At 58.8% G+C, this 27,892-nt stretch overlaps 2 protein-coding genes across 4 annotated transcripts; one reads left to right on the plus strand and one right to left on the minus strand.

Moving 5' to 3' along the window:
• The first annotated feature begins 61 nt into the window (after window positions 1-61).
• Window positions 62-27,819, plus strand: MCRIP1 (MAPK regulated corepressor interacting protein 1). 3 transcript variants are annotated; one of them, XM_067547149.1, is made up of 6 exons: window positions 62-131; window positions 1,762-1,842; window positions 2,142-2,260; window positions 6,469-6,567; window positions 8,783-8,991; window positions 27,708-27,819. In XM_067547149.1, the coding sequence occupies exons 2-6, from the start codon at window positions 1,835-1,837 to the stop codon at window positions 27,732-27,734; spliced, it is 462 nt and encodes a 153-aa protein (XP_067403250.1). In that variant the 5' UTR covers window positions 62-131; window positions 1,762-1,834; the 3' UTR covers window positions 27,735-27,819. The 3 variants fall into 3 exon arrangements, with proteins under 3 accessions (XP_067403250.1, XP_067403252.1, XP_067403251.1); XM_067547150.1 differs by lacking the exon at window positions 62-131 and adding an exon at window positions 1,474-1,503; XM_067547151.1 differs by lacking the exons at window positions 8,783-8,991; window positions 27,708-27,819 and adding an exon at window positions 6,990-8,744.
• Window positions 19,909-25,658, minus strand: GCGR (glucagon receptor). The gene is made up of 13 exons (XM_067547148.1): window positions 25,605-25,658; window positions 25,240-25,336; window positions 24,177-24,284; window positions 23,492-23,613; window positions 23,237-23,343; window positions 22,914-23,067; window positions 22,681-22,840; window positions 22,451-22,511; window positions 21,991-22,060; window positions 21,360-21,448; window positions 20,965-21,103; window positions 20,763-20,804; window positions 19,909-20,538 (listed from the first exon to the last, which is right to left on the minus strand). The coding sequence occupies exons 1-13, from the start codon at window positions 25,656-25,658 to the stop codon at window positions 20,263-20,265; spliced, it is 1,479 nt and encodes a 492-aa protein (XP_067403249.1). The 3' UTR covers window positions 19,909-20,262.
• Window positions 27,820-27,892: the final 73 nt, after the last annotated feature.

The following is a 27,892-nucleotide window of genomic DNA, read 5'->3' on the forward strand; positions in this document are numbered from 1 at the left end:
GGCCGGACTCTCAGCCGGGGCCGCGCTCCCTCCCCGCCCCCCGCCGCGCGGCGCCTGCGCAGCCCGGCCCATGCGTCACTTCCGTCCCGGCCTGGCAGCGGCGAGAGCAGCCGGGAGCGAGCCGGGCCCAGGTGAGCGGGGCCGGGCGGGCCGGGACCCTGCACCGCCGTCACCATGGGAACGGCCGCCGGAGCCCCGCCCCGCCCCCAGACCCCGGGCCCCGCCCCGCCCCCCCACACCGGGCACTGACACCGCCGCGCCGCGGGATGGAGCCCGGCCGGGGCCCGGGAGCAGCAGCGACAGCCCCGCCCGGACCCCGGCCCCCCGACACCCCCCGGGCCTGGCAGGGGCAGCCCCCCAAGATACGCCCCCTGCCCCGGCAGTGACAGCCGCCCGTCCGGCCTGGCGGGGCCCTGGCAGCACCAGCCCCTGCGGTAACCCCCCAGGCCTGGCAGCGCTAGTCCGCCCCACAGCCCCCCCGCGCCGGCCCCCCCACGGTACCGTCCCCCAGTGCCTGCCGCCCCCTCCCCCCGCCCCGCTGGCACTGGCGGCCCCGGCCCGAGCCGAGCGCTTGTGCCTGCCCCGGGGATGGGCACACACCGGCATGTGGCGCAGCTGGGCCCCCCCTCTGCAGTGCTCCGGAGCCGGCCGCTCTGGTGGGATTGTGTCCCCGCAAGACCCCTGCCCTGGGTGTTGCCATGGCAATGGGTCTGATGGGCCCCTCCACATGAGCAAAAAGGAATCCCCTTTACTCCTAAAATAGCCCCCCAGGGCCCAGAGCTCCTTGGCTGCGGCTGAGGGGGTCGCAGGGCTAGTGACGAGCTGCACCGCTACCCCCACCCCTGCCTCAGCCCTCTGCCGTCTGGTCATAGAGCCGCTCTCCAGAATACCCCTCGGAGAGCCTGGCTGGCGGATGTGCGTTGGGAATAATGCCAGCTAAACCTGCTTCACTCGCAGCTCCCTTCTCACAGTCCCACTGCAGCCAGCCGTTTTGCTGTGTCCCCATCTCCTCATGCACTGGCCAGTGTAGTTTGAAATGTCCCAAGCAATTGCCACCCCCGGCAGCCTGGTGGGTGTTGCGGCCAGGAAGGTGATCCAGCTCTTCAGCCTGACGTGTCCTGTCTTCGTTCTCCCTGTCAGACTCGAGTAGCTCCTGGGATGCGACTTGCCCCTCAGAGTGACCAGGGTTGCTGCTGTTTTGCACCTCCAGGCCTGCTGCACACACGGTCTCTGTGCCGGGATAACTGGCACTCAAGGGGGAGACTTTGTACCAGCATAAGCCTTACTGTGGGTGCAGTTACACTGGGGCAACCATGCCTTGTCTGGGTACAGCTGATTCCCTTTGCTGCATGGGAATAGCTACGCTGCTCACAAGCACTTTTCGACTGAGATCGCGATGGCCACATGAGGGAGCTTGCACAGCTCCATCTGTCCTGGCATTGCACTGGTCACGGATGGCATTCAGCCCCCCAGCATTATGCTGCACACCGTGAGGTTAAAGTGGTAAGACCCCATCTGAACTGCTGCTGATTCACTTCTTGAGGGGCACTGCAGCTGCTGCGGTCAGAGTGCAGCCCCCAGACTGTGAAGTAGCTCACTGCCTTGGTCTCTCTGTGACTTCTCTTGGCTTTGATGCTATGCTTTTAGCTGTAGTTTCTGAGCACATTAAGCCCCAGCTTGGGGTGACTGCACAGAGAAGGTGCTGGCAGTCTGGAGACACCGTGGCTTCCACTCACTTAGCTGTTTCACTTTCTGTTTCAGCATCCATCTAATATCTGCCAAGCTGCTGTGCTGGCAAAGGCACGCCTAGTGGGGTCTGAGTAAGGAGGCAGCCATGACCAGGTGAGAGACTTTCACACATAGCAGAGATCCTGTGGATGAGGGGTGGGGGGCACAGAGTCCCTTTGCAGGGAGCACTGTGGGGCTGGGCAGGGCATGAACAGTAATGGCTTTGCTTTTCCAGAGCTTGGGGCGATGCTGCTGGTTTCAGGGTTCGGGAGATACCAGCTTGCACGGCTCCTTGTGCCAGGGGCCTTTGCTGCAGGATTTTCTGCACTCTCTCGCTGAGGTTCAGTCCAGAGGTTTGCCACTTCTCGCTATCAGCCCACGGGCTCTCACCAGGGTTTATGGTTTGGTTTCAGCTCCCCTGTCTCCAGGGTCGTTTACAATGGCAAGAGGAACAGCAGCCCTCGCTCCCCAAGCAACAGCAGTGAGATTTTCACTCCTGCTCACGAGGAGAATGTGCGCTTCATTTACGAAGGTGAGTGTGTGGGCATCTCCTGGGTAGGGCCGGAGTGATCCGGGGTCTACAACTCCTCAGGCCATGGTTTCTTCTTGTTTAAATCTTCTCTTGTCCCGGGCTCCCTTCCTCTCTGGTGCCGCTTGCTTTTCGGCCTTGGAATTCCACAAGGACTTCCTGCCGTGGTACCTCATCATCAGAGCAACTGGCAAAGAGCAGTCAGAGAGCAGCCTAGCTTTGCTCACCCCATCGCTTGTTCCTGAGCTGTTCTTTCTGCATTGATAGCCCAGGGCCCATGAGTTTCCATTCCCTCCTGCGGGACATGAGAGCCTACGTTGCTGTGCGACTCTGATACCCACCAGTTCCCCTGCTAGTGTCTGTGGAAGGACTTTCCAGCAACATCCCCTTGCCCAAGAGCAATGCCCTCAGACTGCATGAAGCAATTCCTGCTCACAGTGCTGAGAATGCACAGGAACCAGACAGTCTTTGTGTTGCTGAATCCCCTCAGTCCTAGTCACCGTGGGGGTTCCGTGGAACTATTGAGGGGAGGAAAAGCCTGGCAGAATGGGATTCTCAGGTGGGTGGGGCCTGTCTCTGGGGCTGCCTTTGGCCCTGGCCATTTCTGGAGAATTTAGTCCTTCAATTAAAAACTAAAATGACGCGTCAGTCCCTGAGCTTTGCAAAGAAATGCTTTGAATGTAACTGTGCACCTGAGGGAGCTGCTGGGGCGGGGCCTTGGGAGTGGGGTGCAGTCCAGGCTGTAAGTGAGTATGTGCCATTTAAAGCGGGAGCATGAGTGACAGTGCATGGGGCACTCAGCATTGAGAGCAGACATGTGCCAGGTCCCCAGGGCTCTTGCAGGTATCTGCCCTCCCCGTCCTCCTCATGTAGTCTGTCCTCCTCACCACACCCAGGGTGAAGGCACTTTCATGTGTGTCATCCCACTATGAGAGTGGAGGGAGCCACATCGGATTGGGGAGCAGGGCAATGAGGAAATGAGGGTTGAGAAGCCAGGGCTGGACTGGGCTTATTTGGGTGGGCTGGAAACTTGCCCATGTTCCTAAAAAGAAGAGATGATAATTTCATGACACAGCGTGCAGTAACTCAGTATTGGGCCTCATCCCGAGGGGCAAAGAATTGTTACTTGGGGACCTGTAAATTAGCAGTAGGATCACCTAGGTACCGGTGATCATGATCTGGTTACATTTACCTCGTGCAAACGGAACATGGCACCAAACACTAACCTCTATATCTGGAACTGTAAAAAGGGTTCATTTTCCAAAGCTAAAAGCAATTGTTGCCATAACTATCTGGGACCATAAATTTAAAGTATGAAGTGTTAATGAAAACTGGGACTTGTTCAAGGACATCCTATTGGTTGCCCCAAAAGCCGTGATTCCACAGACATGAAAAAGGCTATGCTGGGCAAGAAGCCAGTCTGGTTAAAAGGAGATGTGAAAGTGGCAATAAATAATAAAAAAATGAATATATAAAGGATGGAAGTAAGTGGCAATTTATATAAGTTAAAAGTTAAAAAATGTGGGTGATTGGTAAGAAGCCAAAGGGATGAGTATAGTATCAGTGGACAATGGAGTTAAAAATAAGGCATTTGTAAAACCAGAAATGGTGCTAGCCTACTGGGGGCCCTAAGCAGAAATATCCCTCCCCCACAACACATACTAAAAAAGCGAATGGGGGCCCCCGTGAGCTGCTCAGGGCCCTAAGCAATTGCTTAGTCTGCTTATGCCTAGCAACGTCTCTGTTTAAAACATATTCAGGACAAGAACTACCCCTGACAGATGATACAGTTGTAAACAGATCTGCAGAAATGTTCAAAAGATATTTCTGTTCAGTATTTGGAAGGAAGCAGGAGGATGTATAGTGTATTATAGTAAATATCATAAAAATCTAAAATCAATCAAACTGTACCATAGATATAAATTCCATGCTTGAATAATAAGAATGTAGCAGTAAGGATATGCTAGCGACCTCCTGATTAGGGTGATTGTGAAATGTTTAGGGAGATTAGAGAGGCTACAAAAACAGAAAACCCAATAAGAATGGCTGATTTCAAATATCCCCATCTTGACTGGATACATGTCACTTCATGACGGGATGCAGAGATAAAATTTCTAGACACTATTAATGACTGCTCTTTGGAGCAGTCCTGGAACCTACAAGGGGAGAAGCAATTCTTGATTTAGTCCTAAATGGCACACAGGATCTTGTGCAAGAGGTGAACATAGCTGAACTGCTCAGTAATAGCGACTATAATGCAATTAAATTTAACATCCTTGTAAGGGGGAAACCCACCAAACAACAACAAACAAATAAACCCACCACAGTACCTTTTAACTTCAAAAAGGGGAACTACATAATAATGAAGACGACAGTTAAACAGACGTTAAAAGGAACAGTCACCAGGGTGAAATGCCTGCAGATTGCAGGGCGATTGTTTAAAAACACCATAACGGAGGCTTAAACAAAATATATACCCCCAATTAAAAAAAAACCAAAAAAACCAGTGAGAGGACCAAACAAATGTCATTGTGGCTAAACAATAGAGTAAAAGAGGTGGGTAGAGACAAAAATTGGAAAGTCCTTTAAAAATTGGAAGTCATATCCTAGTGAGAAAATAGAAAGGAGCATAAACGCTGGCAAATCAAGTGTAAAAGTATAATTGGGCACAAAAAGAATTTGAAGAGCAATTAGCAAAAAACACAAAAAGTAACAGCAATGTTTTTTTAAAATACATCAGAAGCAGGAAACCTGCCAAACAGTCAGTGGGGCCAGTGGCGGATTGTGGTGCTAAAGGAGCCCACAAGGAAGAAAAGGCCATTAAAGAGAAAGTAAATGAATTCTTTGCATCAGTCTTCGCTACAGAGGATGTGAGGGAGCTTCCCACACCTGAGCCATTCTTTGCTGTTGAAAAATCTGAGGAACAGGGGTAGCACTGGGGGGAAGTGGGGGGAGAGACGATGACACACGACTCTAGCTACCTCAAAATTTGCTTTAGACCCCCCAGAGCCGCTGCCCACTCTGAAGGCAGAGCTGAGAGAGCAGCAGCTATTGGCTGAGCACCCAGCTCTGAAGGTGTCCTTGTTTTCTGGGGTGCGCCACCCAGGACAGGTGGAGGATCCAGGGCTCCCCACAGTGGCTGGACTGACCCACTCCAACCCAGGCTCCTGGGCTCCACCCCCAGCAGTCACTGCTCTTCTGCCAGCCCTGGAGCCAGGTCTCCCTGCCTGGGCAGCTGCAAACAGTTGAAGGGTGGCAGAGAGCTGAGGAGCAGCTGGGGCCCCCGGTACCAGCAGCTGCAGGAGAAGGAGACAGGGAAGCGCTACGGCTGCCCGCACCAGCGCAGCAACAGCAAGTTCCTCAGTCAGCTCTTTTAAAACTTCTGGATGCAAGTTATCTGGTCCTGCTGATTTGAAAATGTCCAGTGTAGCTTCTGTTTAATATCCATCTGAATTACAGTTGGAATAGGAAGTGTTTCATCATCATCATCATTAAGGATACGATTTGGTCATGAATTCTGTGACTTTCTGGGATCTCCGTGACTTCTGGGGCAGGGCTGGAGCAGCTGTCAGCCCCGGGGCTGCTGCCAAACAGCTGATCGGTGGCCAGCCCTGGGCCGCGAGCAGCAGCTGCTGAGTAGCTGATTGGCCGTCTGGCCCCAGGGCCGCTGAATAGCTGATTGGCAGCAGGCCCACTGGAGCAGATGCAAGCCCCAGCAACTCTGTCCGACCCCCTCCCGCCCCGGGTATTTTTAGTAAAAGTCGGGGAGAGGTTGTGGCATCTGTGAATTTTTGTTTATTACCTGCAGCCTCTCCCCGACTTTCACTAAAAACAGCCATGACAGAATCTTAACCGTAATCGCCATGTGATAGGACTGCATCATTTGGCTTTTTCTCACATGTGCAGCTGAAATATTTATTGAACACATCTTCTCTTTCTGTTTTTATTGACAATTGTGCCATTTTCATTGAGTAATGGACTAGCACCGTTGTTTGGATTCAGTGTAATGGCCTATGACGTATAGGAGCTCAGAGTAGATGGTCTAATGGTCTCTTCTGGCATTAAATTCTATGAAACTATGAAGTCCTTTAGTGTGTGCAGGGGAATGGGGTTCTTGAAAGTTGGGCTGAGTGGGGGAGAGCCTCTGGAGTGAGCCCTAGGTGTGTCCTGCAGCACCCTTCTTTCCCTCTCTCACTGTGCTCCTTCCCCAGCCTGGCAGTGTGTGGAGCGAGACCTTCGCAACCAGATGGGCAGTGAGCGGGGCCTGGTGGAAGAATATGTGGAGAAGATGCCAAACCCCAGCCTAAAGGGTGAGTTTGCCTGTGCGGTCTTTGGCCCATCCAAGCAAGCAAGTCTCAACACTGCTGATTGTCCGTGAGGCAAGAGGTGCTGAGGCAAGCGGAGCAGAGTAGCAGCTTCTGAGATGGGAGGAAGCCCTTCAGGACACCAGTGGCTCACCCCAATTGAATGCACTGGTCTGATTGCCCCTTCCAGCTACAGGGGGGTGACGGGGGTGTGTGTGTGACCAGACTGGGAGCCTTCAAGTCAGTGGGACAAATGGTCTTTTGTAGGGAGGGACAGAGGAGACTTGTGGTGGTTCTTGAGCCTGCACTCCTGCAGGTGTGTGTTTGGTGAGGCGGGTGCTGGCAGCACAGCTTGTGGCGGGTGGAGGGTGCTCATGGCAGTGTTGAGCACAGACTCTGTCCTGAGCTCTCCCCCTTCCTCCTCACAGCATTTAAACCTGTTGACTTGAGCGATCTGAAGAGGAGAAACACACAGGATGCTAAGAAATCCTAAGGCAGGTTCTGCCTGCTGATTGGCTGGTGTCCTGAGGTCCTCAAGCAAATGTAATTTGAAGATTTTGTGTTGATTTCCTCCTCTGGTCTGTGTTCTGCCCGTGGAAGAGCTGGGTGGCTTTGGGGCTGGCTCTGAAGCTGCCCAAGTTTGAACTCCATTGAGGATGCCTAGAGCGTGTTGTACTGGATTCCTGCCCCTTCCCCGTAGCCTTGCCTTGGGCTGCCTTTCTCTACCGTGTGCTGGGCCCACAAAACCAGCTGACTCTTCCTCCCCGTTCTGCCCTCACTGAGCCGGGTGCTTCTCTCTTGGTTGCTATGTAGGTGGTGTGGTTCCTGGCCCACTGGGGCTGGTGCCAGGGAGGGCAGATCTGAGTGGCTGCATTGGGGCCAGTAGAGGCCAAACCTAGCTCACCCCTTCCCCCAGCTTTTGCTGGGGACTGGCTGACAGGAGAAGATGGGGTGCATTCAGTGGCTGGAGGAGGAGCATGCATTATTGGTCCCTGCTTTGTGCCCCATGCTGAAAGATGGGCAGGGAGCCAGACTCAGTGCCAGAGGGCTTGGAGACATTCCCCACAGCCTTGCTGGTGGCCAGGTTACCCTTCACCCTCCCCTTGCTTCTTGGTTGGGGGTGGGGGTGTTAGTTAACTGCTGAGCCCCTAACACTTGGTTGCTAATAGCTTCCTGGATTGTGGGACTCCAGTATGTTAAGTCCATATTAAAAAGCTGACTGTCTCTTTTCCCCATAACTGGTCTGGGGCAGGTCCCACAGCTCTGGAGGCAGAGCTGCTCCCTGTCAGGCCTTTCCTAGCTGAGGCTAGGAGGGGTGCAAACTTGGCACTTGAGCCCCAGAGTCCAAGATGTGCTTAGAGCTGGAGCCCTGGACCCTTCTCTGCTCTCTGCCAGGTGCCCTGGCATCTCCTTCCAGGCAAGAAGAGTGGGGCAGGGTAGCACTTGCTGAGGGAGGCTTGGCTGTGGCTGAGGGAAGTCTGTGTCCTTGCCTGGGCGACATCTCCTGACTTTAGTACTAGAGGGATTTCCCAGCCGTCCTGCACCCTGTCTGTCCCCCTCCCTCCAGCCGTCTGGGCCTTCCTTCCTGGAGAGGCTTGTTCAGGGGGTGGGCCCAGAGGGAAGGTAGTTACGCCAGCCCCTTGGGAGCCCAGCTCACTTCCTAAAGACATCCCTTTGCCAGGGCAGTTTCCAGGAGGCTGCTGGCTGCAGTACCATGACTGAATGCCCTTTCCCCACCCCAGCGCTCTGGAAAGCACTTTGGGAGATGGCCCTCTTGGGCCCCGAGTACCTGACAAGGCTGGGGGGTCTCAGCATGGCCCCACTCTGAGCGGGGGTGAGCGGTTCCGCCATCACTGTGCCCCGTGAAGCACAGCCCCAGCCAGTCGAGCAGCTGTCACCAACACTGCAGGTACGTTGTGGCCCCAGAGACCAGCATCCTGTCCCTGCTGTGCTGCAGGAGCAGCCCCTCTGCCCCAGCTCGCAGAGAGGGGAGCTGCCAAGTGCTCTGCCCAGCACAGCCGGCGGCAGACTTTGGCAGCCAAGCCCTGCAGGGCTGAGAGCAGTGCAGGCAGGATTTGTGGTCACTGTTACCTTCCCTTCGTTGTCAAGTCAATGACCCATGTTGTTCTTTCACGTTGTCTGTCATTTGAGGAGTGTTGTAAATAAAAGCTGCTTAGTCCTTTTGAGCTTGTCTCTCTGCACATCTGTCCATTGCGTCCAGGCTGCCAATCTGCACAGGCTGCTCTGGATACAGCACTGGTTTACCCCCCACTGGTCAGCCACTGGTCTGCTGTCCAGGCATGGAGAGCTGGAGAATGGCTGAGAGGCCACCCTGCCTCGGAGGGAATGGCGGGATGGGCATTGCATTGCTGGTGGCGGTTCTGTGGAGACAGGCTGAACTCTGCCATGGAAGCCCAGCTGAGGACGAAGGTGAGCCCAGATACCTGGCACGCGCACTCCCTTCTCCCGCTGCAGAGTCCATATTCAGTTGCTCTCCAGCGTCAAGCTGCATCCATGCCCCAGTCAGTCGTAGCTGTACACAGCTCGGTCAGAGGCTTAGCCAGGCACACTACAGCTCTTGCGCACTCAGATGCTTTTCCTGTGACTCTTCCTAGTTTTCCCAGTTCTGATGTGTACAGTTTCTCCATTACCTGTTACCAGGCTGCAGTTCTGGAAGGAGAGTCAGGAGCCAGGTCTCTGGGGTAGAAGTGGGTGCAGCTTCAGCCACTGCAGGTCTTTTGGCAGCTCTAGCCAGCCCAGACGCAGGGGTGAAAGCTGATGCAAGGGGAGGCCGTGGACAGCCTCAATGCTGTCAGTCCGTCCCTTTGAAACATCAGCCGTCACTCCCTCTTCCGTTTCAATGTTTTGCGTGATCATGCAGAGTTTAGCAAATGCAGCCCCTCTTTGCTGCAGCAGGTAGTGATCCACAGTCAAGACTGCGGCTTTTGCGCCAGTTGCATAGAGCAACGCAGGGCGGGGCGGGGCTGTATTAATTAAGATGGAATAAATGGGCCCAAAAAGTCAAAAGTGTTAACATGAACCTAAAGCTGTCCAAAATTAAAGTATGAGGAATAAATAGGAAGAACTGAAAGTATCAGCACATAAGCTAAATTGTGACTCAACTGACGTCACAGAGACTTGGTGGTGGGATAAATCTCATGACTGGAATATTGGTAGAGAGGGATGCAGCTTGTTCAGGAAAGACAGGCAGGATAAAAAGGGAGGAGGTGGTGTATTATATAGCAAGAACATATACGCTTCTGAGGTCCAGAAGGAGGTGAGAGGCAGACCAGTTGAAAGTCTTTCAGTAAAGGTATAAAAGAGGAAGAATAGGGGTCTACAATAGCACACCAAATCAGGAAGAGGAAGTAGACGAGGCATCTGCAGAACAAATAAGAGAAATATCCACAGCACAAGAGCTGGCAGTAATGGGGGACTTCAATTAAGCAATATGGCAGAACACAATATTTCCAATAAGTTCTTGCAATGTGTTGGGTACAACTTTTTGTTCCAGAAAGTGGAGGAAGTAACCAGCCATTTTAGACTTGATCCTGAGCAGCAGGTTGGAAGTGGTTGTGACTGAAGGGGGAGGCAGTTTGGGTGAAGTGATCATTAGTGATAGATGTCATGGTTCTAAGGAAAGGAAGACGTCAGAGCAGCAGAATAAGGACAATTAACTTCAAAAGAGCAGATTTTAACAAACTCAGAGAATTGGTAGGTAAAGTCTCATGGGAAGAAAATCCAAGAGATAAAGTTGTTCAGGGGAGCTGGCAATTTCTCAAGGAGAGAATATTAAAAGCACAACTGCAAACTATCCCAGTGCGGAGGAGAGACAGGGATAATGGTACAAGGCCAATAAGGCTCCATCCGGAGCTCTTTAGTGACCTGAAAATCTAAAAGAAATCCTACAGACAGTGGAACCATGGACAGTTTACAAAGGAGGAGTACAGCAGAGCAGCACAAGCATGTAGGGACGTCAGGAAGGGTAAGGCACAAAATAAGATTTATCTACAAGGACATAAAAGGCAATAAGAGGCTCTTTAAATACATTAGGAGCAAGAGAAGGAAAGGCGAGCATCGGTCCTCTACTTAGTGGGGAAGGAAAGAGAGTCGTATGAAATCAAGAAGGCTGAGCTGTTTAACTCCTACTTGCTTTAGTCTTCACCAGAAAGGTACTTGACATAATTAATATCACAAGGAGGAGGAAGGAATGCAAGCCAAAACAGGGAAAGAACAGGGATACGGAGCATTTAGACAAGTTAGATGCAGTCAAGTTGGCAGGCCTTGATGAAACTCATCCTAGGGTACTTAAGGAATTAGCTGAAGCAGTCTTGGAATCGTTAGATATTATCTTTGAGAACTCCTGAGAGATGGGTGAGGGCTCAGAGGAATGGAGAAGGGCAAACATAGTCTATGTCTTTAACAAAGGGAATAAAGAGGACCCAGGGAATTACAGATCAGTCAGCCTAACTTCAATCCTGGAACAAATGATTAAACAATCAGGTTGTAAGCACCTAGAGGATAATAGGATTATAAGGAATAGCCAGCATGGTTCTGTCAGGAACAAATCATGCCAAAATCAACCTCATTTCCTTCGTTAACCGGGTTACTTGCCATGGGCATAATGGGGAAGCAGCAGATGTGATATATCTTGATTTTGTTAAGGCTTTAGATGCAGTCCCACATGACATTCTCATAAGCAGACTAGGGAAATGTGGTCTAAATGAAATTACTATAGGGTGGGTGCAGAACTGGTTGAAAGACCGTAGTCTTTATCAGTGGTTTACTGTCAGTCTGGAGGGCGTATCTAGGGGTGCCCCGCAGGGGTCAGTCTGGGGTCTGGCATTATTCAATATTTCATTTATGATTTGGATAATGGAGTAGAGAGTACGCTTGCAGATGACACCAAGCTGGGAGTGATGCAAGCGCTTTGGAGGACAGGATTAGAATTCAAAATGACCGTGACAAATTAGAGAATTGATCTGAAATCAACAAGATGAAATTCAATATAGACCAATGTAAAGTGTTACACGCAGGAAGGACGATCAAACGCACAGCTACAAAATGTGGAATGACGGGCTAGGTGGTAGGGCTGCTGGAAAGGATCGGGAGTTACAGAGGATCACAAATTGAATATGAGCTAGCAATGTGTTGCTGTTGCAAAAAAGGCTGATAGTCTGGGCTGTGTTAACAGATTTGTCCTAGGTAAGACATGGAAGTAATTGTCCCACTGTCCTCAGCACTGGGGCAGCCCCAGCTGGAGTGCTGTGTCCAGTTCTGAGCACCACACTTTGGAAAACTGGGCGAGCTGGAGAGAGTGCAGAGGAGAGCAAACACGGTGATAAACCAACCTTCGAGGAGAGGTTAAACAAAGGGGCATGTTTAGTCTGAGGTGGAGCTGATAACATTCTTCAGGTACAGGAAGGGCTGTTCTAAGAGGACTGGGCAGTTGTTCTCCATGTCCACTGACCAGGACACGATGCAGCAAGGCAGATTTAGGTGAGATATTAGGGGAAACTTTCTAACACGACATGTAGTGTAGTCCTGAAAGAGGCTTGCAGGGGGCTGGACCTGGTGACCTTTCAAAGGGTGGCCATTTCCTCCTGTCCCTGCCCTGCAGGTGGGCAGCACAATGGGTGTGTCCCTAGGACGTGCTGTTAAGTGGGGGGTGCAACTGGAGCTGCTGTGCCTGGCATCTGGCCTTTACTTTTCGCTGCCCAGGCCCAGCTCATGAAGCTGCCACCCCAGAAGTAGGCCAGAGGAGGAGACTGGCTTGGGGGGAGCAGTATTCTCATGCCACGAGCAGGGATTATACTTCGGTGCTGTCACCTCTGACGCCGCTTTCACTGCAATGCTCTTCGGGCAAAGCCCCCCCTGCTCCTGGTGACAGCGGCTACCACTGCAGAGCTCCCTGCGGAACCAAGCTGCTGCGCACCCCAGAGTGGCCATGGGAGCCATTCTGCTTTCCCATGGCCAGAGCAGGGCTGGGTTTGTGGGCTGCTGGCCTGCTCCATTCTTGGGGTGCAGTCAACCCATAAGGACTTGCACCCACTTTTCCCAGAGGGGTGACTCTAGATAGCCCTGATGTCCAGCTGAGTTGCAGACACCCCACTTCCTGATGGGGTGGCTAGATGGGCCCCTCCCTAGAGTCGCTCACACTCACCTGGCCAGGCGTTGCTGGGACATGCTGTTATGTGCTTTGCAGGCTCTGCACCCTGAGGTGAGACCTTCTGAGCTGTCCCTCCATTGGTCCCTCTCGCTGCTCCCTGGCTGCCGGGCTCTAGCTTGGCTGAAGCCTTCTCAGGGGCCTGCTGAGCCCAGCTGCGTGATCACAGCGATTTGCTCACGTTCACCTCCTCTGTCCCACTCCTGGCCCTTTTCTCTACCGCCCCAAGCTGGCTGGTTTGGGCACTGAACTCCCTGCTTGTTTGCATGCATGGTGTGAACACAAAGGGCACGTCCTGCCTCCCCGTGTCCTTCCTGGGGTTGTGCAGAGGGTCTCCGAGTGGAGAGGGCATGTGACAGGCAGTGCCTGGGGCACCAGGCTGGATTCAACACCACTCGGGCAGTGGCAGGGACATGCTTGGCTCTCCTGCACGTTGGAGATGCTAGTTCTGGCTCCGTGGCTGCAGGCTGTGTGAGGCTCAGCAGCATGGGCCACGTCTTGCTGCCAATGGTGTTTGCATTCTACAAGGCTCAGAACAGAGGCTTTGGCCTCAAAATGTTTGTCCCCCCACGGAAGGTCCAACATGTGGCATGGGCTGGTCCTGCAGGGTTCTGGCTGAGCCATGAAAGCAAAGCCATGGCCTGGCTGTTCACTCTGCACCCTGGCCTCCCTGTTAAACCCGTGTCCGCCTCAACACGAGCATCCCTTGGTGCATCAGCCACGTCCCCTCTCCAGCCTCTTTCCAAAGAGATCCTCTCCTGCCCTCACTCGGCTCCAGCCTGGGGCCCCAGCTGTCCTACCCTCCCCCCAGTTTACCTGGATCCTGCTTCAACTATGGGGGCTGTGATGGGGCCCTGCACTCCAGACCTGTGGTCCCCAGGCATAAAGTGCTAGTAGCACAGTGCCCTGGGGCTCCTGTGAACCAGCATCCGTGAGCCGCTGCTGGAGCAAAGCTGTAAATGTGCCTGTTAATACACCCGGCTCCTTTTCCTCCCCTGCTTCGCTGCCATTTAAACTATACTTAGCATGGCAGGATTATTCCCCTACTGCGTCACTTTACACTTGGACCCTCAACCCACTCAGCGGCTCTCACCAATGCCCTCTTGTAAACAGCAATGTCCTTGGAGCCGGCCCCACTCCCACTGTTCATAAGCATCGCACTTCACAGCGTCGCCAAAATCCAGCCAGACACTGCCTGGCCGGGTCCCGCAGGGCTACATGCTGCAACGTCCCCCTCTGAGTCCAGCCTCCCTCCCACCTCTGCAAACCCACAGCCAGAGAGTTTATGCACGGACCCACCCACATGGACGTCAGTGCGTCACCTCCCCTAGCCCAACAGAAAGAGACAGACGAGGCACCACGTACGGGAACTTTTTCTCTTTCACACCCCTGAGAGCAGGGGCATTTCTGAATGTCCCCTTAGCGTCTTCACAAACAGGTCTGCATGGCACAGTGCTGGGCACCCCGCCACCCTGCCTTGCAAAGCCAGGCACGCTAGGTCGCTGCCATGTCCCAAGCAACTTTACAAAAGTATCACAAAATGGTGGCCTCGGTGCAGTCAGAAGCAATTCACAGGTTGAGCAGCGTGGAGCTCAGCAGAGTTTATTAGCGCCCAGGAACACAGCGCAGCATAGACTTTGTTAGCAGCTCAATCAGACCGTTACAGCAATGACCAGCTGGGCTCTGCCCCTGGGGATCCCCCACCGGGCACTGGCTCTTCCCACCACCAGTCTCAGACCCCCCCCTCCCTCCCCAGGCTTGTCTCGCTTTCCCAGGCAAAATGGTCACCTCTGCTTGTTTCGTCCTGCCGCACTCTGTCGCTGCCGGTTGGCCCAAGGCGAGGTCCTGGCCATTGTCTGTCCGTGCAGCTAGAGGACGGGCCACCTGCCCTCCAGTGAGCTCTGCAATGGTCACGCACCCTGGGCCCAGCACCAAAACACGAGTAACACAGGGGAAACTGAGGCACGTGCACAGTATTCCAAGACAACATTAAGCACATCTCCGCTTTGTCCCAGCAGGTCAGTCCCGTCCCGGTGAGTGGTGGGGCTGTGGTGTTCTCGCGCCATGTTAGCCGGGCAGGAGCAGGGCTGCACGTTCTGCGGTGCACGGCATGGTTGCTGGACCCCAGACAGAAGGCTGGTTCTGTTTCAGCAGGCTCCTGCGGGTGCCCTGCACTGAGCTCCTGGCTGTGAGGGCCCCGGTAACCTGCGTTACACCCTTCTTGTCCCCAGGGTGGCTGATGGGTACATGTGATTGTGGGGTGGGCCTGTGGCGGCATTTCCGCCAGCTGCTCCGTCCCCGGTCCTGTCCAGAAGGTGGCACTCTGGGTACAGCGATAGGTGTCAGGCTCCTGCCTGGGCATGGGGGGGGGGGGGGGTAGGGGGGGGGGTGTGTGTGTGTGTGTGTGTGTGTGTGAGAGAGAGAGAGAGAGAGAGAGACACGCAGGTGCTAGCCCTGGGTCCTGAGGCATGGTTGTTCAGCACAACTGTTGGTTGTGGCGGTACCCAGGGCCGGCTGTGCTGGGCGCTGCACGGGCACCCGGGAGCCATGGCCCTTGCCCGCAGGCGTTCACCTGGGCAGCAGCCGAGCAGCCCCTGTGCAAGAGCGGCCTCGATGAGCTGTCTGCAGCCGGTGTTCTGCCCAGCCCAGGCTGTGCTGGCAGGGGGTGCAGCCCTTGCTGATGGGCGTGTACCCCATAGCAAGCACTGCCCTGGCGCGAGCGGGTGGCGCCGAGGGCGGGTGGGCAGGGGCTGTCCTGGAGCATCTAATGTCCCTGCCCTTTCTCGCATCCCCAGGGAGCTGGACCTGGCCAGTGCCACGCAGCACCCTGCGCAGATCCGGAGCCCTGCCTGTGCTGCGTAGGTGCTGGGGGTAGGAGCCGGGCTGTGTGAGGGCTGCTCTTTGACCCCAGCACCAAGCTGCTGTGTAAATAGCAGCCCCCCCCCCCCCTCCCCATGAGCCGGGGCGCCCCGGGCCGTGCTTGCTGGCCTGTGACGGATGCTGCCAGCTCCGCTCAGTGCTCCAGAGCAGCTGAGACACGGCTTCCTACAGCGGCTGCTCACGGCCATGGCGCCTGCCCTGACGCCCAGGTCCCCGGCTGTGTCGCCTCCTGCTTGGGGTGGGCCGTGAGCTTCAGTCCACTCCGGCACCACTGGCTGAATGAGCAGCTGTGTGTGTGTGTGTGTGTGTGTGTGTGTGTGTGTGGGGGGGGGGGGGGGAGAGCAGCCCAACAGCAGGGCACTGGCTTTGTGCCAGTCCCGCCGCCCCCTTGCTGGGGACAGGCCCCCCCATGCAGGGAGTCGCTCCCTGAGTGCAGGTCTGCTGGCTGGGAGGGAGGCCTGGGCATTTCCACAGGCACAGGGCCTGCCCCACTGGGATTGCAGCTCTGCCACCCAGCTGGGCCAGGGCCCTGCCACCGGCTTTGCCGTGCTAGGCTCCATCTAGGCTGGGCTCCCCACTGCCGCAGGCAATGGCTGCAGCCGTCCTGCCCTGCCTGGAGCCCCATGGCCCACGGCTGGGCCCCTACAACCCGGCCCTAGCCTGGGGCAAGGCAGGCACCTTGGGAGCAGCGCCTGAGCCGCTCTCTCCTTGCCCCCCAGCCTGGCCCCGGCTGGGTGCATGGCGCTGGAGCTCCAGCACACTGTGTGCCATGGTGATGGCGGCAGGGGTGTCTCCGTGGCAACACACACGCGCGGCCTGGTGCCTCCCCGGGGCTGTATTTACCTTCCTGGAAAGTGCCGCCTGCGCCAGCAATGTGCTTCAATTAGCCTGGTTAGTGCGTCACGGGGCCCCGTGATGTCAGCAGCTGGCCAGGGCGGGCAGCTCCAGCCGTCGCCTGGCCCCCATGCAGCACGGGGACGGGGGGGAAGAGACACAGCGTGTCCATCTGTCCGGCCGCCAGCCCGGTGCGTGCTCACGCCCTGCTCCCCACGCCGGCAGGGGCTGTGAGCGACCTGCTCTCTGGGGCAGGGCCGCCACGCGGCACCCACTGCCTGGATGCGATGCTGTGGCAGCTAACGGCCCAGCGATCCCCCCCCCCCCCCCCCCCCCGCCCGGGCCCTTGGGGTCCGGGGGGGGGGCGGGGCCCTGATCTGCGCGTTCTCCTCCACCCCGTCAGCAGGGCTCCTGGCCTGGGAGGGAGGCTGAGCCCATGGCCAGCACCCGCTCAGCCCGGGCGCAGCCATCCCAAGCCAGGGGGCTGCAGGCCGGCCCCAGCGCTGCCCCGTGTGGCAATTACCCCACCCAACCCCGCCGCACGCCCAGCTGGGCCCAGGCTGCCTCTGACGGTGAGCGTCACATCCTGGCCCGGTGCCGACAGGGGCATGCTGCCCCCCCGGGGACTGACTTGATTAGCGGGAACACCCCCACCCCCTCACGCTGCCCCACAGGGCACAAGCTCCTGCACCATGCCCTGCCCTGAGCGCCCTACATGCCCTCCCCACCCCCATCCCTGCGTCCAATCCCCTCCCCCACTGCCCCACGCTCCTGGGCCCGGGGAGTGGCACAGTGAGCTGGGCCTGGCCTGTCCCTAGCGTTGGCAAATGGCCTCGGTGCGGGCACGGCCCACGTGGCGCGGTGAGGTGCTGCCTGGGGGAGGGGGCTAGACAGGGCGCCTGGGGTCTGTGGCAGGTGCAGGTTGGGGTGAGTCAGGGTCACGCCCAGCCCCCTGAGAGGCAGGGGCTGCATTGGGGGGGCGGCGGGGTAGGGCAGGGTGTCACGCAGGCGGGGGGTCTAGGCACAAGGCAGGGGCGTGCTGGGTCGTACTGAGGCTGGTGCTAAGGCCATGGGGCGGCTGGGGCAGTGGGGCTGTGCCGTGGCATGAGGCTGGAGACGAGGTACCCAGCACGTCTGGCCTGGCGCTCTGCACTGAGCACTGGGGCAAGTTTATGGTCACGCGGGGGCTGGTTCCCACATGCTAAGCACGCGCTGTCCCGTCAGCCCCCCAGCTGCAGGGGCAGGCGTAGCCGTGCACGTGTGGGCCACGGCTGCTGTGGCACTTGGGCCGGGAAGGGCACACGGTGGGGCTGGGCGGATGGCTGCGTGCCAGGGGCGCCTTCCCTAGCCCTGTGGTGCCAGGCCAAGGTGGGGCAGGCGGCGCTGGAGGGAGAGTTACGGGCACTGTGGTAGTGCAAACCAGTAAGTCCAGCTGCAGGCTTGGCTCCCTCCCTGCACAGGAGATTAGGGCCCCTCTGAGGCAGGAAATGCTCCTTAAATGCATCAGGAATTGTGCCACGCCACAGCTGAGAAGGTGAGCATGGCCCCGAGCGCCCATGCCTGGCCTGTAACCAGTAACCCTGTGCAGGCCCCCCATCTGCCCCTGGGCCCCACAGCCCCCGGGCCTGGCCTGTAGCCCTGGGCAAGCTCCTGTACAGAGCTGTGCCCAGAACCCAGGCGTCCTGACACTGTCACCTGGCCAGGCGTGTGCACATGGGCCGTGGCTGCACGCGTGCCGGGCTAATCCCTCACACAAGGCCCTTGTTCTTGTCCTAAAGCCTCCACTCGCACTGGCTTATTGCTCACATGAGGGGCAAAAGCACCTTCGGTGTGTGGGGGAAGGAGAGGGGGGGCACTGGGGGGAGCCAAGCCTGTGTGAAGGCATGTGGCTGTGCACAGGGGCCTAGCTGAGGGGCCTGGGGGGGCAGCATGGCCGCTCTGTTGCTGAGCCTGCACGACTCCAAGCCAAGCACCAGCGGCTGGTTTTTAGGCCCTGGCCAAAGCCGACCAGGGAGCCGAGCCTGCGGGGTGGGGGTGTCACCTCTTGGGCGGCGGCTGGCGCTGCAGCCGCAGGTTTCTGGCAGGTGCCCTGGGCAGATGCTCTAGCTCGTGCTTCGCTCCGTGTATTGGCAGCAGCTGGACTAGCCCCTCCACGTCCCATCTGTGCTCCTGCCCTGCTGTCCTCCCTCTGGGACCCGGTGCTCGGCTCCCTGGCCCGGCATGGGATGCCCCGCATGGGGCTCGCAGCCACACAGGCTCCAGAGTCACTGCTCGTGGCCAGGCAAGCCAGCCCGGCAGGGCAGTTTAGCATCACGCACCGTGTGGCAGCCTGGGGAGACTCAGCCCGCACAGGGGCTGGAAAGGGCTCCCGGGGTGGGGGATGCCCTCGCTGCCAGGCCCAGTCTGGATGGGGGGAGGGCTGCGTGGGAGTGAGACTGAGCCCGCAGCTTGGCCTGGGAGCCGGGACGGGAGCAGCACTGTCCACACCTTGGCAGCCTCCCAGGCGAGGATGGGGCCAGGCGTGCAGAGCGCGAGGGGCCTGCAGCCCCGCTCAGCTCACTGGCTGAGGCAGGCGTCACTGCTCAGAGCGGCAGGTGGAGAAGCCTAGTGAGGGCCTGCCCCCCGCCCTGCTTGGGCCACAGCCCCTCAAACACTGCAGGGGCCTGCTCAGCCCGTGGCAGGGGTCAGAGCCGTGGGCACAGCTCCAGGGCAGCTGGCTCTCTAGCCCCCATGGGCTGAGACAGACCTCGGGCTCCAGGGTGCGGGGCTCTCTCTGAGGCCCATCTGCCCCTGTGTTCCGGTGTCCCAGCCCCACAGGGCTGCAGTGTCTGCTCCTGCTCTCAGCCCCGGGCTGCCCACAACCCACCCTGCACATGGCGGGGCTCCAGCCGGCAAAACTGCCGTGGAAGCCTACATGCTGCGGCCTCTGCAATTCCCGCCTGAGCACACATTAGCCAGGGCCTCACGTCAGACTGCTGCCGCCAGGCACCACGGAGCCCAGGAGCTACTGGACTGGGCCGGGCGGGAGAGTGGCCTGCAGTCCCAAGCCAGCCTCCAGCAGCTCCAGCTAGAGCCTGTGGCCGCCCAGCCTTGGCTGGCTCTGCCCCAGCGCAGAGCCGTCTCCCTGACCCACCTCCTTGCAAGGGCCTAGCCCCATGCCTGGGCCATGAAGCACAAGGAGGGGCTGCCTTTTCCGCTCCGCTCCCCTCCAGTTCCAGGTCAGGAGGCGTCAGACCATGAGACGCACACAGCGTTTACCGCTGCCCCGCGGACGGATGCAGACAGCACCGCTCTGTGGAGCCCAGGCCTATTTATACAGTTACTGCAGGGAGAGATTAACCTGGGAAGCGGGGCCGGCCTGCAGGCAGCAGGAGCAAATGCAGGGGGCAGCTCCACACAAGGCGGGAGGCAGACACCTCCCCTGTGCTCCAGCGGGCACTGTCCCCATCCTGTCCCCAGATCCCCCCCCCACAGGCTCCCTCCAGCCGCCAGGCAGGCCCGGGGCACGCTGCCCTGCACGTGGCTCGCCCTGGGGCGCAGTCAGACACTTGTACACAGACCCCATCACGTGCACACCCAGCGGGTGCCCCTGAAGCATGGCCACGGCAGCAGTGCACCCACCATCCTCATCGCCCTGGCGTCAGGCCCTCAAATCCGCACCTGCACCTCCGGTGCGTGCACCAAGCCCCAGACGCCCCGGGAAGGGCGGCAGGGAGGCTTGGGCTGAAAGGCACAGGCTCCTGCTTCATGGCCTCCAAGGCCGACGCCTGAGCCCTCAGCCCCTCGCGGGCGCTGGCTGCGGGGCAGGGCGGGGGGCAGGCTCAGAAGTTGCTCTCGCCGCAGTGGTGCCGCTCGCTGAGCGCCAGGGTCTCACTCGTGCTGCAGCCTGTTCTCTCCAGGTAGCGGGTGCTGCTGTGCACCGTGGGCTGGCTCTGCCCCAGCCCAGTGAGGGGGCTGCGCGCCAGCTTGTGCCTCTCCCAGGCACCGTTGCCCCCGTTGCGGGCATTGGGGGTCTGGCTGTACGTGTGCTTGTACTCCTCCTCCAGGTCCTTCCCCAGCTTCCAGCGCTGCCACTTCTTCAGCAGCTCCGCCTGCACCTGCAGACAGCCCAGCCGGGTGAGCAGGGCAGCGCCATGGCAATTGCCAGGCAGCGCCTCGCTGCAGGACTGGGCGTCCGCTGGGGCCCCGATGGCACAGGGCAGCAGAGTCCTGCCCCCCGGGCCTAGGCCGCGCTGCAGATGAGGGAGGGGAGCTCGGGGCAGACGCGGGCAGGAAATGTTCCCCCCACCCCCCGGAGCTGGCTCGGGGTGCTCACACTCACCTCCTTGTTGACAAAGCAGTAGAGAATGGCCACCAGCATCCCCTAGGGCATCAAGAAGAGACGGCATGAGAGGGGGCAGCGTCCCTTGCCCCCCCCCCCCAGCTGTGTATGCCACTGCCAGGGGAGGGGGCCCCTCTCCCCCAGGGAGACCCCAGAGACCGATGCCCAGAGGCTGCCCCCAGGTGCCAGGCTCAGGGCTCACCTGGAAGGAGCTCAGGAAGAGGTCGAAGAAGAGCTTGACATAGCGCAGGGTGCCCTGGGCATGCTCATCTGTGACGAAGGCGAAGACCACCTCGTGGATGCCCAGGAGCGGGATCAGCGTCAGCGTGGACTTCGCCAGCCTGCCAGGGAGACTGACCAATCAGAGCCAGCCATGGAGCTGCTCCCCACACCCAGCCCCAGCCCCGTTCTCCTCCCCCCAACACTGCAGACACCAGGGCTGCATGGTTAGACAGGCACAGGGCAGGCAGAGGTTCCCAGGGGCACAGACCCCCGGACACGCACACACAGAGGGCATGGTGCCCAGAGCACGTGGTGCAGCAGCCTCTCCACGGTGTGGCCCAGGGAGTGGCGAGGCCCCGGGCAGCTGGCACGCACCGGAACTTGTAGTCGGTGTAGCGCATCTGGTGGGCACGGAGCTTGGAGACCAGGATCTGGATGATGCGGATGAAAATGAAGAAATTGATCTGAAAGAGGGAGAAGGAGCCTGAGAGGGAGATGGGGATGGGGTCCCTGGACTGGAAGGTCCCGCCCCCGGCCAGGGATCCTGGTGGGCCCAGCCCCCAAGAATTAAGACTGGGAGGAGATGACCGTGTCCAGCCCTGTCCCTGGGGAGTCTCTTCAGCCCTGGGCAGCCCCGTGTCACCAACTCACACAATATTTGGGGTTTTACTTAAAGCCCCAGCTCCTGGAGTCATGTGATTGTGGGAGATTTGCTCTGATTAAAAAGACAGGACCTGTCTAGGCCCCGTGGCTGTGGAGAGAAGCTGGAAAACATGCCCCAACTGCAACCCAAGAGCTCTGAGCGCAGGAGGCAAAGGAAGAGCGAACATGGAGGAGTCACGATCTGTGAGCAGCTGGGGCAGGCGAGAGAGGGCAAGTATGTGTGTCGGGGGTGGGGCAGGGCGGGGAGGCAGGGAGGTGGAAGGGGAGGGTGAGCGTGGAGGGGAGGGTGCCTGTGCCCGTGCCCGGGGAAGGGCAGAGCAAGCGAAGGTGGGGTGGGGCTTACCAGGATGGCCAGGAACACAGGGAAGCGGAGGATCCACCAGAAGCCCATGTTGTTGTTGGTGCTCCAGCACCTGGGAGGAGAGAGCGGGGGGGGCAAGTGGGGGTTGTATGTGACAGAGGGACGCGGCACTTTTGTGTCTATGTCCCACGGGCCCTGTCAGGAGGCTCAGCCCAGCCTTTGCACGATATGGAACAAGGCTCCTGACGGGGGGTTTAATTGACACGGGACAAGGACGTGTGACCCAGGCCAGGCCAGATCCTGCTCTCAGCAGCAGCTCAGCCAGCTGGAAATTGCCGCTCACTCACAAACACACTCCCCAGGCATCGCCTCACACGCGCAGCCTGTGTGTGCCCAAACCTCGCACACCACCTTCACGCATGCACTGCAGGTGCCCACCTCCGACATGCCCATGCCGCACACTCCCACGCTTTGCACACGTGCTTTGGGTGCCTGTACTCACTGAATGTTTTCATATAGAAATTTCACAGCCACCCAGGGGATGAGGAACAGGATGGGGGCCCCTGTGGATGAAGAGGAGACAGGAGCAGGTCAGCCACACCAGCCTCCGGGAAAGCAGAGACACACATGAGGCCACGCCCACCACGCCAGCCTCACCCCTGCCCCGGCCCGGCAGCCGCTGCGCCCACCCCACCAGCTTCACCAGAGCATGGCCTGTGCCCAGGCGCTCACCCCAGCCGATGCCCAGGTAGAGGGTGAAGTAGCTCCGCTCGGAGAAGACGGCGAGCACCAGCAGATTGTGCAGGTAGATGCCCTCCACCAGCAGCCAGCAGTAGTTGGCCACGATGCCGTATTGCATGAAGACGGTGGCCGCTCGGCAGCCTGTCGCAGCCTGGGGGAGGGGAAGGCTCAGTAGGGCACTGGACCCCGAGGGGCACTCCCAGCCCGGCTCCCGGGGGGCTCACCTCGTCGCTGAGCCAGATGCCCACATTGTAGGCGTCGATCTTCTCGTTGTAGCGGGTCTTCAGCAGGGCGTCGATCACCAGCACCGAGACGCCCTTCAGGACGAAGGACGCGAAGAGGTTCATGTGGATGTAATTCCGCATGCAGTGCAGTTTGCTGCGAAAGAAGGAGCCCCCAGTCAGTGCCCAGCAGGGACCGTGCCCAGCCTGTGCCCACCACTGCCCAGCCCTGGCTCCAACAGGCCCAGCTACCGCCGCCCTGGCTCCCACCCCCCCAGCCCCTCCCTCGCTGCCCCTGGGCTGGCATCCTCCCCCCGGCCCAGTACCTGAAGCCCAGCAGGATGGCCAGGGCGAGGAGCAAGGTGCCCAGCGACACCGAGTAGCCCACTGTGTACATGATCTTAAAGCTGCCGTAGGTTTTGGCAAATTTATCCTGGAAAGAGAGGGAGAGAGCTGCTGAGCAGGGCTGGGCCGTCCGTCTGTCCGTATCAGGCTCCCGCAGGCGAGGGGGGGGGCTGTGGGGCGAGGCTGAGATCGCTGCTGGAAGGCTCGGCCCAGCCCTACGCCTGCCCCACGCTGACCTGGGCTTCAAGGTCCTCCGCGTCCATCTCACACTGCGTGCTGTCCCGCCAGGGCTGCCCGTTGGCGCGCTTCACCCACGTCCCGTCTGGCCCGCATTTCTTGAAGACGTATCTGTGTTTCACTGCGGGGAGGAGACGGGGACAAGGGAATCAGCTGGCCAGGGACCCCCAGCTCCCCACCAGGCCTCCTGGGCTCTCCTTGCCAGCCCCCCGGTCTGCCCAGGCCAGCCCCAGCGCTCCTCCCCTCCGTTCCCCAGGGAACACCCTGCACCCCCTGCACTCCTCACCGCGCCCTGGCGCCCCATCCCTGCCAGCCCCCCCTGGTTGCCGCCTGGCTGGGCCTTGTGCCGCCGGCTGCTGGCAGTGCCGGGGACCGCGACTGGCCTCCCGGCCCCAGAGCCAACGGACCCTGCCCTGCCCTGCGCAGGGGTGCAGGCCACGCGCCCCCTTAGACAGGCGGGGAGGCTGAGGGTCGGGAGGGAAGGCAGAGAGTATCCCGGCTCCCCTCCCCACACTCATCCCCTGCCCTCCTCAGCGCCGGCCTCCCGTGGATCCTGGCAGCGCAGGCCGCTGAGTCTCCATCCTCCACCCCGGCTGCTCGGAGCTCCTGGAGCCCCAGGGAGCTCCCCCCCTGCGTGGGGTGTCCCCGCAGCACACCATGGCGCTGCCAGCCCAGGCCACGCACCTTTCCTGTGCCATGGCAGGAACCAGGGGCAGGAGACGTTGGCGGTGGCGTTGGGCGGCGTGTCGGGCCAGCACGAGAACTTGTCGAAGGTTCGGTTACAGACCAGCTCTGCGGGGGGAAGAGCGGCCCTGAGCTGGGCAGGGCAGGGCAGGGCACCGTGCCCCTGCCACCCCGCCATGCGCTCCCCCACCATGGGGGCCGGCCCGGCCCACAGGCCTCTGGGGGCAATGGAGGGGGCAGCTGAGGGGCCATTGGGGGAGCAGTGGGTAGAATCAATATTTCTATCTTTACAAAACTGACCCTAATCGCCCGCCCCCCTCCCCCCCGCGGGCCCCTGGAATCGCCCCCCCTCGCTCCCCTGCAGGCCCCTGGAATCGCCCCCCCCTCGCTCTCCCCGTGGGCCCCTGGAATCGCCCCCCTCACTCCCCCCACGGGCCCCTGGAATCGCCCCCCCTCGCTCCCCCCACGGGCCCCTGGAATCACCCCCCCTCGCTCCCCCACAGGCCCCTGGAATCGCTCCCCCTCGCTCCCCCCACGGGCCCCTGGAATCGCCCCCCTTCGCTCCCCCACGGGCCCCTGGAATCGCCCCCCCTCGCTCCCCCACAGGCCCCTGGAATCGCCCCCCCTCGCTCCCCCCGTGGGCCCCTGGAATCGCCCCCCCTCACTCCCCCCACGGGCCCCTGGAATCGCCCCCCCTCGCTCCCCCCGTGGGCCCCTGGAATCGCCCCCCCCCACTGGCCCCTCCTCGTGCAGGCTGCTTGTCTCCATGGCATGGGAGCTCTCCAGCTCTGTGCGGCGCCCAGCAAGGGCCTGGCACCATCCCACCAGACCTGCTGTGGCAGGGAGCCCTGGGTCCCTTCTCCCCTGGCCACCCATTCCCCTGCCCAGGCAGCTGTTCCTGAGCCCGCTGCACCGAGGGCCCTCTGCAAGGGAGACGGTCCGTCCCTGAGCTGCAGGCTCATCGGGGCGACCCCTGCGCTATGGGCTGCCCCTTGCACCGCCATGCCTGGGCCCGGGGAGCGTGGGGGGAGCGTGGGGGGCCAGGGCGGGGCGCGGCTCTCACCGGTGGGCGGGGGCTGCAGGCTCATGTTCTGCTGGCACTCCTCGCTGTAGGCCTTCCAGCTCTCAAAGAGGAAATCCATGATCTGGGCTGATGGGCCCTGCAGGGGTTACAGAGGAGCCCCTCAGCGACTAGCCAGCAGCACCCACGGGACAGAGCAGAGGGGGCAGGCCCCAGAGACGAGGGAGTCCCCGGCAGCTCCTCGGCCTGGCCCTGAGCCGCTCCCCCCGGCCCAGGAAGGAGCTGGACTTCCTCCAGGGACGGGCCTGCGCCTGACGGAGCCAGCCCGGTCAGTGCAGGTCCAGCAGCAACCTGACCAAACGGGCGGGGCTCAGCCGAGACCGAGGCCGGGGGTGGCAAGCCCTTACCTGGCAGCAGAAGAGCAGTGCCAGCAGGAGGCAGAGGAGGCGCGGCTGGGACATCCCTCTGGAGTGCTGCAAAACCGCATCGGGAATGGCCTGGAGCAACCCGCTTCCTACGGACCAGCCGGGGCCCAGCTGCTCTCCGTGCTCCTAGCCAGGCTCACAGGAAACCCTGCGCATGAGACGAAGGCAGAGAGTGGTTGGGGTGCTCTGCAGATGGGGGCGGGGGGCATGCTGCCAGGGGCCTGGCCCACACGCTGAGCTGCAGGCAGGGTGAGGTGCATTGTGGACCACAAGCTCTCCTCAGCCAGGATCTGGGCCTCGCTCGCCTGCAGGCTGGGCTACGGTGCCGTGCTCTGCGCGGGGCTGCTCCCAGGTTAGGTGAGCCCGCAGCACCGGCCAGGCCTGCCCAGCTCCCAGCTGCTGCTGGGGGCAACTCAAGAGCGATCCATAGCGTTTAAGGCCAGAGGGAGAAATGGATCCTGTATTTCACAGGCCGTGGCATGGCACCAGCTGCCGCCTACTGTGCCCATAACTCGCATTTGGCTGAAGCGTCTTAAGTCATAGAAACGCCGGGTAGGAAGGGGCCTCGAGAGGCCATGAAGTGGAGCCGCTAGTGCTGAGGCAGGACCACGCAAACCTAGGCCATCCTGACAGGTGTTTGTCCAACCTGCTCTTAATAACCGCCAATGACGGGGATCCCACAGCCTCCGTGGAAGCCTGGTCCGGAGCTTCACTACCCTGCGGGTTAGGAAGTTTTCCTGCTCGCTCACCTGCATGGCCCTTGCTACAGATTTAAGCCCATTACTTCTTGTCCTACCTTCAGTGGACACAGAGAACAATGGATCGTGATCCTCTTTAGAACAGCCCTACCGTATTTGGAGACTGTCATCAGCTCTTTTCTCAGGACTGCATGTGCCCTGCCCAGGTTTTTAACCTTTCCAGACAGGTCTAGTTTTTCTAAACCTTTTATCATTTTTGTTACTCTTCTTTGGACTCTCTCCAGTGTAGCTACAGCTTTCCTGAAGTGTGGTGCCAAGAACTGGACACAGTACTCCAGCTGGGGGCCTCCCCGGTGCTCAGCATGCGGGAGAGTTCCTGCGACACTTCTATTAATACACCCCAGACTGCTATTAGCCTTTTCACAAGTGCATCACATTGTTGACTCACATGCAATTTGTGATCCACGACAACCCCCAGCTCTTTACAGCAGCGCTGCCATCTGGCCAGCTAGTCCCTGTTTTGCTGTTGTGCTTTTGTGATTTTTCCTTCCTAAGTACTTTGCACTTGTCTTTATTGAATTTCATGTTGTTGATTTCAGAACAATTCTCCAATCTGTCAAGGTTGTTTTGAATTCTAATCCTGTCATGCAAAATGCTCGTGTCCCTTCCCATCTTGGTGTCTTCCCCAAACTGTATAAGCAAACTCTCCACTCCGTTATCCAAGTCATTAGTGACATATTGAATACTACTGGATCCAGGACTGGCCCGTCCCGAACTTCAGTAGGTACACCTCCCAGTGCGATAGCAAACCACACAGCTACTCTTCGAATGGGCTCTTTCACGCAGTTGTGCAGCCACCTTGCAGTACTTTCATCTAGACCAGATTTCCCCTGGTTTGCTTATGAGAATGTCATGTGAGGCGGTGTCAAAACCTTCCTAAAATCAAGATACATCCAGTCTTCTGCTCCCGCCATCCACTAGGCCAGTACTGCTGCCCAAGGAGGAAATAGGTTGGTTGCATGCTTTGTTCTTGACCAATCCATGCTGGCTTTTCCTTATATTATTATCCTCTAGGTGCTCAGACATGGTTTGTTTCATCATTTGTTCCAGTATTTTTCCAGGTATCAAAGTTAGGCTGACTGGTCTATAATTCCCCAGCTCCTCTTTGTTCCCTTTGTTAAAGACACATGCTATGTTGCCCTTCTCCAGTTCTCTGGGGCCCCACCCATCCTCCATGAGTTCTGAAAGATAATTGCTAATTGTTCTGCAATGGCTTCAGCTACTTCCTTAAGAACCCTAAGATGAATTCCAGGCCCTCCCAACTTGAATACATTTAACTTACCTAAATATTGTTTAACCTGTTCTTTTTTCTCTGTTTTCCACAAAGGCTTCCAGTCTGTATCTGAAAACATGAAGGGATGGAGAATCCACCACTGCCCTTTGTAGTTCTTCCAATGGCTAATCACCCTTCCTGTTAAACATTTGTACTTTATGTCTCATTCAAATTTGTTTGGCTTTTTCCAGCCACTGCTGCTTCTTGTTCTGCCTGGCTCCAAAGATAAGGGTTGGAAG

Source organism: Emydura macquarii, unplaced genomic scaffold, assembly GCF_026122565.2.
Source record: "Emydura macquarii macquarii isolate MOO-44397 ecotype Brisbane River unplaced genomic scaffold, CSIRO-AGI_Emac_v2 contig_1230, whole genome shotgun sequence".
NCBI classification, from domain to species: domain Eukaryota; kingdom Metazoa; phylum Chordata; order Testudines; family Chelidae; genus Emydura; species Emydura macquarii.

Excerpts from the sequence above, each read along its gene's own strand:
- MCRIP1 (XM_067547149.1), top strand. Across the intron at positions 2,261-6,468 it reads TGTGCGCTTCATTTACGAAG|CCTGGCAGTGTGTGGAGCGA; the intron begins GTGAGTGTGTGG and ends CTCCTTCCCCAG. Across the intron at positions 6,568-8,782 it reads GCCAAACCCCAGCCTAAAGG|GCTGCCAATCTGCACAGGCT; the intron begins GTGAGTTTGCCT and ends CATTGCGTCCAG.
- GCGR (XM_067547148.1), bottom strand. The coding sequence starts at position 25,658 with ATGTCCCAGCCGCGCCTCCTCTGCCTCCTGCTGGCACTGCTCTTCTGC. Across the intron at positions 23,344-23,491 it reads CGGAGGACCTTGAAGCCCAG|GATAAATTTGCCAAAACCTA; the intron begins GTCAGCGTGGGG and ends CTCTCTTTCCAG. Across the intron at positions 20,539-20,762 it reads ACTGCTTTGTCAACAAGGAG|GTGCAGGCGGAGCTGCTGAA; the intron begins GTGAGTGTGAGC and ends GGCTGTCTGCAG.